Below are 13,683 nucleotides of genomic sequence, written 5' to 3'. Positions count from 1 at the left end.
CGACTCTGGTCGGTAGTATCTTGATGCGAAGTCTCGACATTTTTTGTGTCATTCGCGAACAGGTCGATGCTTGGCCGACCCCATTCTTGGAAAATGCTTTCGACTACTTCTTCGTTTAGAACCCAGTCCTGCTGGTCCTCAAAAAGACGACGAAGAGTGTCTGCTCACGAATTCTGCTCTCCTGGTAGGTGTATTGCTGTTATCAATAGATTCCTTGGAAGGAGCCAATGCCAGAGAGGTTGGGCTTCCAGAGATAGGGTCCTTGATCGAATTCCTCCCTCCTTGTTCAGATAGTACATGGTGGTTGTATTGTCCGTCTGTACTAGAATGGAGTTGGTTTGAATCGAAGGGAAGAAAGCCTTGAGAGCTAGATGTACCGCTCTCAGTTCCAGCATGTTGATGTGGTACAACTGTTCTTTTGTTGACACCAACCTCCATTCTGGAGGGACCCCATGTGAGCTCCCCAACCCTGGAGGGAGCCATCTGTGATCAATGATTGAGAGGGAGGTGTCTGCTGAAATGGAACCCCCACCAGCAGATTCTCCTGCTGCATCCACCATGGAATGGATGCTCTAGCTGCTTCTGACAGCTGTATCCTGTCGTCCCACCAAGCCGTTCGTTGATCCCACTTGTCCTCCAGATCTTGCTGTAAAGGATGCTTTCTCAGTCTGGCATTGGGGACAAGAAAGATGCAGGATGCCATCGACCCTAAAACAGAGGCAATCTGACAGACCGAAGGCAGGCTGCTGTGTAAAATCTGCTTGCCCTTCAGTGTGATAGATGACAGTCTCCCCTCCAAAGGAAACACTTTTCCTATTGCGAGGTCTATTGTAGCACCCAGATAGAGAATTCTTTGTGTGGGCTGCTGAGTTGATTTTTCGAAGTTGATGTGGAGACCCAGCTGCTGCCAAAGGTCTAGACATTGCTGAAAATGGTTTCACACGATCCGGGGGGGAGGGACCTTTCAGAAGCCAGTCATCGATATAGGGGTACACAAAGATGCCTCTGCACCGTAGAGTGGCTGCCACTACTGCCATGCACTTTGTAAACACTCGAGGAGCTGACTTCAGCCCGAAAGGCAGAACCTTGAACTGATAATGGGTCGATCCCACCAGAATACGCAGGAACTTCCTGTGATGTGGACTGATTGGGACGTGAAAGTATGCATCTTGCAGATCCAGCGAACACATCCAATCTCCCTGCTGCAGACATGGATATATTTGATGGAGAGCCAACATGCAAAACTTCTCTCTTTTGATGGATTTGTTGAGGACCAGAAGATCCAGACTAGGTCTGTACTCTGATTTCCGACCTTTCTTCCTCACTAGGAAGTACCTCGAATATACCCCTCGACCTCCTTGCGATACAGGAACTTCCTCGATGGCTGATTTTCGCAGTAGGATGGATACTTCCTGATGCAGTATTTTCATCTGGTGGCATGTTGTTTTCACTGGAGGGATCGATGGAGGCTGGTGCCGAAAACGCAGAGTACCTATTCTGCAGCATAGCTAAAACCCATTGGTCTTTTGTGATACCACGCCACTCTTCTAGATAGCTGGCAATACTTCTCCCCACTGGAGTGGTGAACGGCGACGGGGGAAGTGGACACTCATTGCTTAGATGGTGTTTTCGCTGAGGCGGTGGATTGACGAGGGGTTCCTCTTCCTCTGGGGGCATGACGGCCCTGGTAATGTGATCTCGATTGGCTTTAGTGATGTTGCTGCCTTTGCCAGTGAGGGGTTTGAACCCTCTGATGGAAGGGCCGCCGATCGTATGGCCTGTAATGGCGCCTGAACTCTTTTTTCTTTTTTCAAGCCCGACCTCCTTCAGGGTATCAAGCTTCGTCTTCATCCTCGACATTTCCTCATCTGTGTGAGTGTCAAACAAGGATGAGCCTGAGAAGGGGAAGTTGAGAATTCGAGACTGCGTCTCTGGTTTTAGTGCAGTTAGACGGAGCCAGGATGACCTTCTGGCACAGATTCCGTGTGCGTAGGAGTGGCAGACAGTGTCCCTCCATCAGCTGCGGCACTGATAACTTGGTTCGCCACTAAGCTGCCTTCCAGCAATATCTCCTCAAAATCCTTGCAGTCTTCTCTGGGCAGCTTTTCTGTGAATCTCTACAGCGAGTCCCACAAGGATCTATAATAGCGCCGGAGACCTTCAGCATGGAGACTGACGTGCCACAGACCTTTCTCCCCCCACAAATATTGTACTCTGCTCTCCTTATCAGATGGGACTGATGATGAGGAGGCCACTGCATGGGTCTTTTTAGCAGCAGCAATAATTACTGTGTCCGGAGGCGGGTCAGATCTGAGAAATAATGGATCCTCTTCCGGGGGTCTATATCTCTTTAAGATTGTCGCTGGCACGGTCTTGAGTGTCGCCGGCGTAAGAAAAGTGTCCATCACAGGTTGAAGTAGCCCCGGCACCAATGGTAACAATGGTATGTCCGCTGACCTCTGATGCAAAGTTTCAAAAATCACTGAGGATGAACTCTGCTGAGTGGGCATAACGATGTTCAATTTATTCGCCCCTCTGGCGAGAACGTCCTGAGAGGTACTGACATCATCCACCGGAAAGACCATCAATGGTGGGATGTCTGTAAGTGTAGGAGAATAGTCCCTCTTTGAAGAATGGGTGGAAGAGGGTGAACGTGTCGGAGATCTGTGTCTTCTCCTTTGACCCCGAGAACTGGATCTCCTTCTTGAGGAGGGTGCAGGAGTATGTGTGCGATTTCGACCCCTCGATGGTGTAGTAGGAGAAAGATCTACAGCTTGCACCAGTCGGGTTACAGGGGATCTGTGTAGAGGACTGGAGTGGTCCTGATTACCCCGTGCTTGTGCAGTATTAGAATTTTGCCAGTGATTTAGAGGTAACATCCATCTCGGAGAGAGGTGTACCGATGGAGATTTCTGCCTCTCTTCCCTTGCAGGAGCTTCAGAGGAACGGGGGCGTTCAGGAGAAGACGCTGGACTGCTCGACTTCGAGATAACCACCTCCGGTGATCTTGAGGGTGACGAAGAGCTTCTTGAAACAGAGCGATGGGTCAACGCCGAGTGTCTCGAGTGTGTTGAATGTGGAGTCACTGAGTGAACCAACGCTGGAGATTCTGCCCTCGACGTCAGTGATGGAGATGGAGAAATGCTCACTGGACGTGAGCCAGATCGAGACCGATGCCTCGACATCACTCCCTCCCTCAGGGTAGATCCGTGCCTCGACGTCTAACACCGCCTGGTCGACGACGACGGAGGTGTTCATCTCGACGTCGAACGTCTCTCTCTTGACACCGACGGAGTCCTTTGTCTCCATGTCAAATGTCTCTCTCTTGACGCCGACGTAGTCTTTTGCTTCGATGTCGATCGCCTAATAGGCACCAGTGGTGACCTCTGCCTCGACGTCGAGCGCCTCTGCGACGGAGACTTGTGCTTGGACGACGGAGTCTTCTGTGTCGATGACGGAGACTTATGCTTCGAGGTTGAATTGAACCTGTCTACGAAGCTTCCAACAGAGTCTTATGCCTCGCCGTCGAACGTCTTCGGTACGCAGTCGACGGGGACTTGTGTCTCGACGTTGATCGTCTGCGAGAGGGCGCCGACGGAGTACCATGCCTCGACGTCTAACGATCACTCAACGCTGACTGAGACCTGCTCCTCGACGTTGATCGTCACCGGGTTGATGTCAACGGAGGGTCCGTTACCTGGTGACTTGACGTTGGAAAAGTCGTCTTCGTTCTTGAACTTGAGTGGTGTGCCTGCACCGTTGAAGACTTCGACGACTTCTGTTTCTTCGCCGTAGGTAAGTTCGACGCCGATGCCGATGGAGAACAGATCGGGATTTTGCTTCTCAACGTGGATCTTGCTCTCTTTGTCTTCTGCCTCACTGGAGACCTACCTCGTTCAGAGAGTCTATATAGACAGATTCTTTCTCTGTTCTTGAGGGTTCTCCTGGACAGCTTCTTACAATACTGACAGGTCTCTGGTGAATGGGAGTCAGGGAGGCAGAGATTACATACAGAATGTGTATCAGACCTGGCCTTTTTTTTCTTGCCACAGGAGGGACAAGGGTCAAAGAGATGACATTATGACAGAAAAGAAATCACTTTCTGTAAGAAAAAATGGTTGTACCTCACTCGAGAGCCTAAAAGACATCGAGTGAGAGGTAGAAAACCACAAACAGAGTAGAATTATTTGACAAAAAATCAGAGCTGTTAATTCCAGGGTCCTGACTGAAGGAGCCGGAAAGAACAACTGACCTGTCACCCCTGAGGCATGATGGGAAGCTAGGGGTCATGGCTAGCTTAAAGGCACGGTGCCAGTTTTTGTGTTACATTTGCTTGCATTTTCTATGCTATTGGTTTCCAGTGCAGCCTGTAGGCTAACAATGCTTACTCCTTTGCAGTTTTCCATGAGTCTACTCATTAAAAAAGGGTTTAAGTGATACTTGCCTTCCTGTTGTCTTTGTATATAAGTAATGTGTGATTGCAAAGGATTTATATGTTTGTTATTGCATTGTTTAGCCTCCTATATGGGGGCTGCATTGGGATGAGAAAAAATTATATATAGAGGGAGAGCTGTATATATATGTTTTCATATATATTTTTTATTATTTCCGGGGTCCCCGCACATGGGCTGGAATATTCAGTGTGCATCACTATTGATGAGGATCACCTGGAAGAGAACAAAGATGTTCCAACCATAAATGTAGAACTGTTACAATGAGACCAACCTGTCTCTTGAAGGGAGATCTTTTGTTCACAATATTGTTGGTTGAAAACCCTCCATTTTGCGTAGTTGATTTTGGGGACAGGAGGCAGGAGAACTGTGCTTTTTTTTTTTGTTTAGTTTTTTTAAAGTAACCTCGTCAGGCAGCAGATTCTGTCTGTGAGAACTGATTGAAAGTGATTACTGGCTCATGGACAGATCACCTTCAGTGTTGCGTTCTGCTGTAGACAAGATCTTCGATCTTGCGAAGGTCTCCCAGTGCCATAGAGATTCCGTCTTATTGCTGTCTTCCTTTCATTGAGAAACCCTCAAAAGTGGCGGGTAGAATGCTTGAATTAAACTTTGTTTACTCTGAACTGCATTCCCTTCCATCATTTTGTTTTCTTAATATTCCATTGCAGTGACAAGGCTTGTGGATCTCAGCCTTGGTCCTGCTCAAATAGGACCAGACCAGCTTTATCCCATCTGAGTGAGAGCACATGCTGCTCAGGCACGATTCAGCATTATTGGGCTGCGTTTGTGTACTGTGTGCTGCGGGACCCATAATAAGTTGCAGTACCCCTGTCTGGGCATGCTGACACAGCAACTATGGAATAAAGTGGTCCATCAATTTTTTGATCTTTCAATGACTTCACAGGATCTAGACCCTAGTACCACTGTTTCAGTGCTTTAGAAGAGCTTTTGCAATATTTTAGGTACCTGTAAGTCTTGTGCATGGGTGCTGAAGCCATTTAACAATAAATAGCGAAAGACTCAATTCATTCATCTGATTCTTCCGTAGGACATGGAGATCAGTGTGTCTGAACTCCGGACCATTCTGAACAGAGTTGTGACGAAACGTAAGTATGGAGTCCTGCAGAAGTCCAGTTCCCTGATGCAGAAGGAAGGGCAGAATGAAGGGCGAGTTGGAGACCTGGGCGGGTGGCAAGAAGGAGGATTAGACATGCACCCCGCTCTTCGGGTCCCAAGTCACCTTTTAGCTTTATAAGAGTCAGTATATACACATGGTGGTGGCGTTGGGGAGGAGAGAATCAGAGATGCAGTGTGTGACAAATATTTGTGATTGGACAGTATGATGGGGGATAAAGTGACGTGACAAGTGGTGGGGAATGTACACAGGGGAATCTGACCTGATTACAAGGCACTGAGGGAGTTATCCTAATAGCATATGTGGGGTTAGTGATAGGAGATGGCACGCATTAGGCCTTTGGGGAAAAGCTATTGCATGCATGGATGTGAAGATGGGTACCACGCATCAGAGAGATGGCGAAGAGGATATCTGATACTTGGAGATGGGGTAGACCGGATCGGACTCGTTAGGGTGAGCAGAAGTAGGGGTGAGAAAACCCCATTGGGTTTTTCCCATTGGTTCCTCTTGTGCAGTTCTTCGAGCCTTAGAAATCCACTTATAGCAGGTATGGACTCTGTCAGGCTGACATGAAGGTAAGATTTGCAGAACTAGCCCTAATGGTGACTTTTGCCCCATAGACAAGGACCTGAAGACAGATGGCTTCAGCATGGAGTCCTGCCGCCAGATGGTCAACCTGCTGGATGTATCCTTCCATGGTGTCTAGTTTATTTGTAGTTTTTGATATAGCATCAGCCATCACTGCAAGTGGGGTGTCTGGGCACTTAATGAAGTGTTTGAATTAGCACAGGACAAAAGTACAATACAATCAAAGGAGAAGAGCTGCGACCATGAAGCATGAGAAGGAGCTGTCCTGGTCTATCCTATCTAAAGATGAGCATAGTCAAGGTTAGATTTGAAGAACAAAACTTATGTTAATGGAATAGTATCATCCTGGTCTGCTGGCTCCGTGGACTAATGCATCCACTCCAGGAATCCGTGTGTGACATCATGGTCACTGGCTCAAATCCATGGGATTGACTCATCCTTTCATACTTCCAATGGCAATAAAATAAGTTGAAGTGTAATAAAGGGGACCCCCTGCTACGTGTGAGCGTTCTGAGGGCAGGGAAAACAGCAAATAGTGTACAAACTCCCCTCGTCCCCCACCCCCACCCGGAGAACTGTTTATTAAGCAAGCAAAAGTCCCTACAACAGAAGCGCAGCTATCCTTCAGCCAGCCCTCGCGTAACAGACTTCACAGGAATGCTTGTGAGTAATCTAGAACCCAGACCGCAGGCTAATCCTACATTCCAACTTCTGCCATGAAGCTCTTACAAAGCACAGCAGGGTCCCATAGGGTGGCATAACGCATGTGGCAGCCCTTAGGGACCCTCTTTAGTACCCATGCTCTAGGTACCAGAGGTACCATTTATTAGGGACGAAGGTTTTTGCCAATTGGGGTACAATTGAACAGTTACTTTGTTTTAGGGAAAGAGCAGTGGCACTGGAGCCTGGTTAGCAGGCTTCAGTGCACTGTCAGAGTCGAAAACCAGCACCTAGCAGTTCTAATGGTGACACAAAGTGGGGGGAGACAACTGCAACAAAATTCTAGTTTCCTACACTTGCCAGAGAGCAGACTGAGTTCCGAATCTGAGAGATTCAGGATCTGAGGCAGCATATTGTGAGAAGCTCTCAAAAGCGGGAAGGCGGCAGCTGTAACTTATAACACACAGCATGCAGTATTTCTTGGTCAGGTGCTTAATTTGAGCTGGTGGTTTCCAGTGCCCAGCACTGGCACTTAGTTGTCAACACAGTTGTCAACACCAGCACTTATGACAGTCTGGCACATGGTGGTGCGGTTTGTCTAATTTAGAGATGAGCGCAATAACAGTGGTTAATTAATTCAATGTACATTAAAATTTCTTAATACCTGCCGTCCAAGCCATTTTTATATCTTTGAGGTCCTGGAATAGTCTCAATTGCCACTTCTAGGAGTGTGATGGTTAGTAGTTGTGTTGGTACGGTCACTGGCAGCGCCGGCAGGGGCAGTGGGTGGTGCAAGCTGTGCTGGCCTCCTGACATGTGCAAAAAGAACTATTGATGGACAGAATCCAGAACAATGTCATACATTCTCCTCAGTACAGAGATCTGGGCCTAAATCCATCGTTTTTTTGCTCACCATGCCATTCCAGTTTGGACCCAGCCATATGCAAATCATTCTTTACCCTGTGCCCAATGGGAACAGTCCAGCCCGAACTGCCAAGACAGGTCCTCCCTGGACTGGAAACAAGCATCCTAGGACCGGTTTCGGGGTTTCACCCCTCATCAGCCAGGATAGCTTGATTCCAGTGGCATGGAGAGCACGGGACTCCCGTCTGAGCATACCCGTCCCACTCGGGGTGACAAATGCAAAATGAACTATTGATGGACAGAATGCAGAACAATGCCATACATTCACCCCAGTACAGAGATCTGGGCCTAAATCCATCGTTTTGTTGCTCACCATGCCTTTCCAGTTTGGACCTAGCCATATGCAAATCAGTCTTGACCCTGTGCCCGGTCCAGGGAAGACATGGCTTGGCAGATCGGGCTGGACTGTTCCCATGAGGCACGGGGTCAGACTGATTTGCATATGGCCCAGTCTGAACTGGGGTGGTGGAGTGAGCTAAAGAATGATGATGGATTAAACCCAGATCAGTTGACTGGGGTGAGTGTTTGATTTGCTCAAACGCTCCGTCCATTATCCCCTTTGGTATCGCTTTTGCCTCCTGATATGGCCATTTGCCTTATTTTGTTACAAATTAAGCATTGTGTTGGGTCTTCTCCTGATAAGTGTGGAGGTCGCACCTGGAAGCAGCATTTGAAAGGCTGTCCATGTGGTAAGGAGCTTCTCAATTTATTATGGTAATGGGGTGGCATATAAGCCCAGTCAGTTGTGGCCCAGGAAAGGAGGAGGCCATTGTCATGAGGCGATTGTAGCAGAGGATGGGGGCTGGTCTCTGAGTGATAGATCATGGCACCAAGTACTGCAATGTGGTATCCATCATCCACAGCTGCCTTTTTGTTTCGTGTAATTTGTGACACTTTCTGTGAGCCCTAACTTGTGATCATGTCGAGGTGCATTCTTTCCTGGAGGCGATAGTAGGCTGCCTCCACATTGCGTTAGTAATGAAGTTTGAGGAACTCTAGGGAACGCCTGACTTCGATGATGTGTGCTGGGTTAGTGAGAAGGGAGCAATGCAGGAGAACGAGGAGGAAGGGAGCGTAACCTGCGTCAGCTCTACAGTGGAATAAATAGGACTACAGATCCCAGAATGCAGAAGCTAGTCACACATGGATCTGGGAAACATTACAGGGCTGGACAAACTCATGCGTGCAATGGTGGTTGGCGGTGTCGGAGTGTAGGGGGGTGATGGGTAAGTATGATCAGCTTACAAAGGGACCATAGGCTAGTGACCTTCCATTTTAGGTGCTTTGGAGCAGTTCCAAGATCCTTTTTGAGAGTCTCATTGCTCAAAAGGGTGTGATTTCTGATATTTATCTTTTTGTACGGACTTAATTGCTTGGTTTTACTGGTCAGTCTTAAGTGTCACATATTTGGTCACTAAATGTATTCATAAGTACACTTAAACCATGGAAATGTCAGCTATGAAGAATGTGTCCAAACATCTAATAATCACTGCAGTGATGGCTGTCCGTTAATGGTATATTGCTAAAATCAGAAGTTCCATGAACCCCCCCCCAAACAACATTAGGTCGCTGCCTACCAGACAGCGCAGCTGTGTGGTATGCGAAAGACCTCTTTGGGAGTTTCAGAAAGATGACTTAAAAATGCATTCTGGCCATCGCTTGTCGTTGACTTTGTGTTTTGTAACTCATGTTTTCTGGCTTTAAATTTTCTGGATTTATTTGCTTTAGGCTCCCAAGCTCAATTCCGTCCCTCCCCATGAAAAAACTATGTTTACAGTATTCTTTCACAAACTCGTTTCTGTAATAAACAGCCCTGTAAATCATGTTCTTATCTCATCAGGTTTGCTGGGCATTCTAAGACCGAGATCAAATGTCAGGCGCTGTCTTCCGAGGGCACTTGTTTACTTTTCTACCCACCTCCCCCAAACCACCGGCCACGTCTCTGTCTGTGCTATAGCATGCACTGGCATCCTCATGAATGTCACCCCGGGCTGTGTTGTACTTCTGGGGTTATGACAAAGCAATGTGTCACCGGGTATGCAAGTTGTGTGCTGTGCACCGATTTGCCTCTGTGTCTGTGTGCAAAGCAGTGTGGGTGGGTGGGTGGCATACTACGTTGTGGACCAAGACATACTGATGTGCTGCATCATGTTTGTTAATTGTTGCATACCTTCCGTGCTGTGGTGCTTTGTGGATGTGCGGCGAACACTGCCGATGGTGCCCAGCTGCGCGTGCTGATGTATGTTGAGCCGTGGTTCGGACGCCCACTTCATCGTGCTGTCTCAAAACATTGCCAATGCTGTAGCCATGGTCAGTGTCACCTCCTGCACTGTCTCAAATGGCTTGACCCTCTCGTTCACTTAAAAAAAAAAATGACAAAGCCAAAATGCTCCTGCATACACGACAGCTATTTAGTTTTGTCAATGTTTGTTTTTGAACAGGACGGCCATCACCAGATACACCCATCACCTCTTCTACTTGGCGGGAACGTCCGACATAAATCTCCTGCATCTGCTTCCGCTTGACGGTGGTCTACAGGGCGACAGCAGTGTCTTAAAAGCCAGTGAGAGCACATTAAATGTGTCTCCTGACTGTGCATGCTCATTAAAAATGCATAAAAATCAGCTAAGGCCAAGCCTAGGTTTGATACCTTTCCGATTGATAAACTCCAAAACTAAGTTTTAAAAAAAGCTGTTTGTTCACCAGACAGCCCATGTGATGCTGTATGAATACAAGCCACTAATATTCAGGATGCATCTTCCTAATTACATTCAGAACAAACATTTCAAATGGTGACACAGAAAATATTCTCTAAGCAGACATCACATGCTCAAAAACATTTTCCCAATTCTGCAAGCATGTTTCAACTGCACAAATGCAAAAGAAACAAGTGAGGCCCGTGAGGGGCGGAATGCTGAACAATGCAAACATTCACCCCCAGTCACAAGGATCTGGGTTTAATCCATCGTTCTTTTGCTCACCACACCACCTCAGTTTGGACCCAGCCATATGCCAATAAGTCTTGACCCTGTTCCTCAGGGGCCAGTCCAGCCCGAACTGCCAAGCCATGGTGAGTCCTCAGACCTCGGTCCCAGGACTTCACTCTCCCCGGCAGCCCAGCGGTGCTCTGCTTCGCCTTGACGCCAGCCAGCGTTTCAGGGTTCGAGGCTTCCCTGATCCCGTTTCGTGGTCTAGTAGCTTTTCGCAGATTAGCATTTTATTCTTTGTATTTCACTGTACTTGTGCCTGTAATTGTTTTATTGCTTAGCTCATTGTGCCCCTCTGCTGTGTGCCTGCTCTTCCTTGCGTTGTCCCTCCGTCGCTGACTGCCGACACTACCCTTCCGCCCCACTCCCGCCTCCCAGCTGCTCGCCCTTCCCCTACAAAAGCCGTCTGCTGCAGGGGAGCACGTGAGAGTCCTCAGACCTCGGTCCCAGGACCTCCCTCTCCCCGGCAGCCCCGCGGTTCTCTGCTTTGCCTTGAAGCCAGCCAGCACCTCCGTTTCAGGGTTCGAGGCTTCCCAGATCCAGTTTCATGGTCTAGTAGCTTTTCGCAGATTAGCGTTTTATTCTTTGTATTTCACTGTACTTGTTCCTGTAATTGTTTTATTGTTTAGCTCATTGTGCCCCTCTGCTGTGTGCCTGCTCTTCCTTACGTTGTCCCTCCGTCGCTCACCGCCGACACTCCCCTTCCGCCCCGCTCCCGCCTCCAAGCTGCTCGTCCAACCCCCCTCCTCTACAAATGCCGACCACTACGTGGTCACGCGCAACTGGCGCGCCTAAGGCAACCCCGTCTGCGCACGTGCGCGACTGGGCAGCGACCAGCGCCAGACCCCCTGGCCTCCGCGACCTCAACAGGACTCGACGACGCAAAGACACTCAACGCACTCAACACCGGCCGAAATTCCACCTGCTTCCAGGCCACCCTAAAGCTCACCCACGGACCCTTCACCTGCCGAAAATGCAACTCCACCAGCCAGCGCACACCAGCGCGTCCTGCCCATCCCAACACTGCAGACCGCAACCATCTCAGCTGCATATTACTCAACACCCGCTCAGTCCACTGGCACGCCGTCGAACTCTGGGACCTGCTCGTCTCCTCCTCCCCAGATGTCGCCTTCCTGATGGAGACCTGGATGAACCTCGGCACCGGACATAGCCATAACCATCCCGGACGGCTACAAGATAACACGCAGGGACCGGAACAACAACAAACCAGGAGGAGGAATCGCCATCATCCACAGAAACACCATCAGAATCTCAACCAGCACCGAAAACGCCCTCAGCATGGCCGAACACCTACACTTCCAGATCCACGTCGATCACAACACCACCCCTCAGAGGAACCCTCGTCTACAGACCCCTGGGACCCCGACCAAAGTTCAGCGAATCCATCGCTGACCTAATCAGCACGCACGCCCTCGCCTCTACAGACTACATCCTCCTCGAAGACCTGAATTTCCACTTCGAAAATGCCAACGACAGCAACTCCACAACACTGATCGACAACCTTGCCAACCTCGGACTCAAACAACTCGTCACGACACCCACGCACTCTGCCGTACACACGCTAGACCCCATCTTTGCCTCCAGCAACCACGTCACCTTCAGCCACACCACCGAACTCCACTGGACCTACCACCACTGCATCCACTTCTCCTTCGAGAAACACACTGCACACAACCAACCGCTACGCATCCCAAAACGCAATTGGAAAAAAATCACCGAAGCCCAGCTCATCACCACACTCACCCGAGACCCTCCATCCAAGCCCTCCGAGAACGATGCAGCAGCCCACAACTTCAGAAAATGGATCAACGACTGCGCCAACACCCTCGCCATGATCAGGAAGCCCTCGAACAGGCGCACCAACACAAGAGCCATCTGGTTCAACGCCGACCTCCAGAACTCCAAGCACACCTGCAGAAGACTCTAGAAGTAATGGAACAACGACCAGATAAGACAAAACACGCAGCCCTCATGAACGCCAGATGAAACCACCTCCAACTCATCCGATCCGCCCTAAGAACCTCCTTCAAGGAACACATCGACAACAACGCACACAACAGCAAAGAGCTCTTCAACATCGTGAAAGAACTCGCCACCTCCAGCTCCAATGAAGTACCGCCGTCACAAGACCTCTGCGACTCCCTGGCTACCTTCTTCCACCGCAGGATCGCAGACATCCACAACAGCGTCGACCCCCAGGTGCCGACAACTGACGCCGACACCTCGATTAACACCCACCAAACACACCGACCTTCTGCTCTCTTGAAACAACGTCAACGACTACGACACCATCAAAATCATGAACACCATCCACTGCGGCTCACCCTCCGACCCCTGCCCCCACCACATCTTCAACAAGGCAAGCTCCATCATCGCACCCCATCTCTGAAAGATCATCAACAGCTCCTTCGAGACCTCCACTTTCCCAGAGAGCTAGAAACACGCCGAGATCAACGCCCTCCTCAAGAAACCCAAGGCGGACCCAAAGGACCTCAAGAATTTACAGACCCATCTCCCTGCTCCTGGCAAACGTCATCAAGAAGACTGCCAACAGACAACTGACCAACTTTGTGGCGGAGAACAATGTCCTGGACTCCTCCCAATCCGGCTTCCGCAGCAACCACAGCACCAAAACCGCCCTCATCGCTGCCACTGACGACATCAGGACCATACTGGACAAGGGCGAAACCGCGGCCCTCATCATCCTGGACCTCTCGGCCGCCTTAGACACTGCCTGCCACCACACCCTGCGCACGCGCCTCCACGACGCAGGAATCCGAGGCAAAACCCTAGACTTGATCACCTCCTTCCTCACCGGCAGAACCCAGAGAGTCCGCCTCCTCCCATTCTGATCCGAAGCCACCACGATCACCTGCAGCGTACCCCAAGGATCATCCCTCAGCCCGACCCTTTG

The 13,683-nt window shown here is 49.6% G+C and overlaps 1 protein-coding gene across 1 annotated transcript in view; it reads left to right on the top strand.

Annotated features, from left to right (window-relative positions):
• The window catches only part of LOC146816438 (calpain-1 catalytic subunit-like), a 476,307-nt gene that overhangs the window by 389,067 nt on the left and 73,557 nt on the right, over nt 1–13,683 (top strand). Inside the window, exons 19-20 of the mRNA XM_085610281.1 lie at nt 5,503–5,560; nt 6,210–6,274. Of these exons, the coding sequence (XP_085466407.1) occupies nt 5,503–5,560; nt 6,210–6,274 (123 nt within the window). The remainder of the gene's footprint in view (nt 1–5,502; nt 5,561–6,209; nt 6,275–13,683) is intronic.

This window comes from Triturus cristatus, chromosome 6 (genome assembly GCF_964204655.1).
Source record: "Triturus cristatus chromosome 6, aTriCri1.1, whole genome shotgun sequence".
Lineage (NCBI taxonomy): Eukaryota > Metazoa > Chordata > Amphibia > Caudata > Salamandridae > Triturus > Triturus cristatus.
The sequence above is the reverse complement of the archived record's forward strand: the minus strand, read 5'-3'. Positions and strand labels throughout refer to the sequence as shown.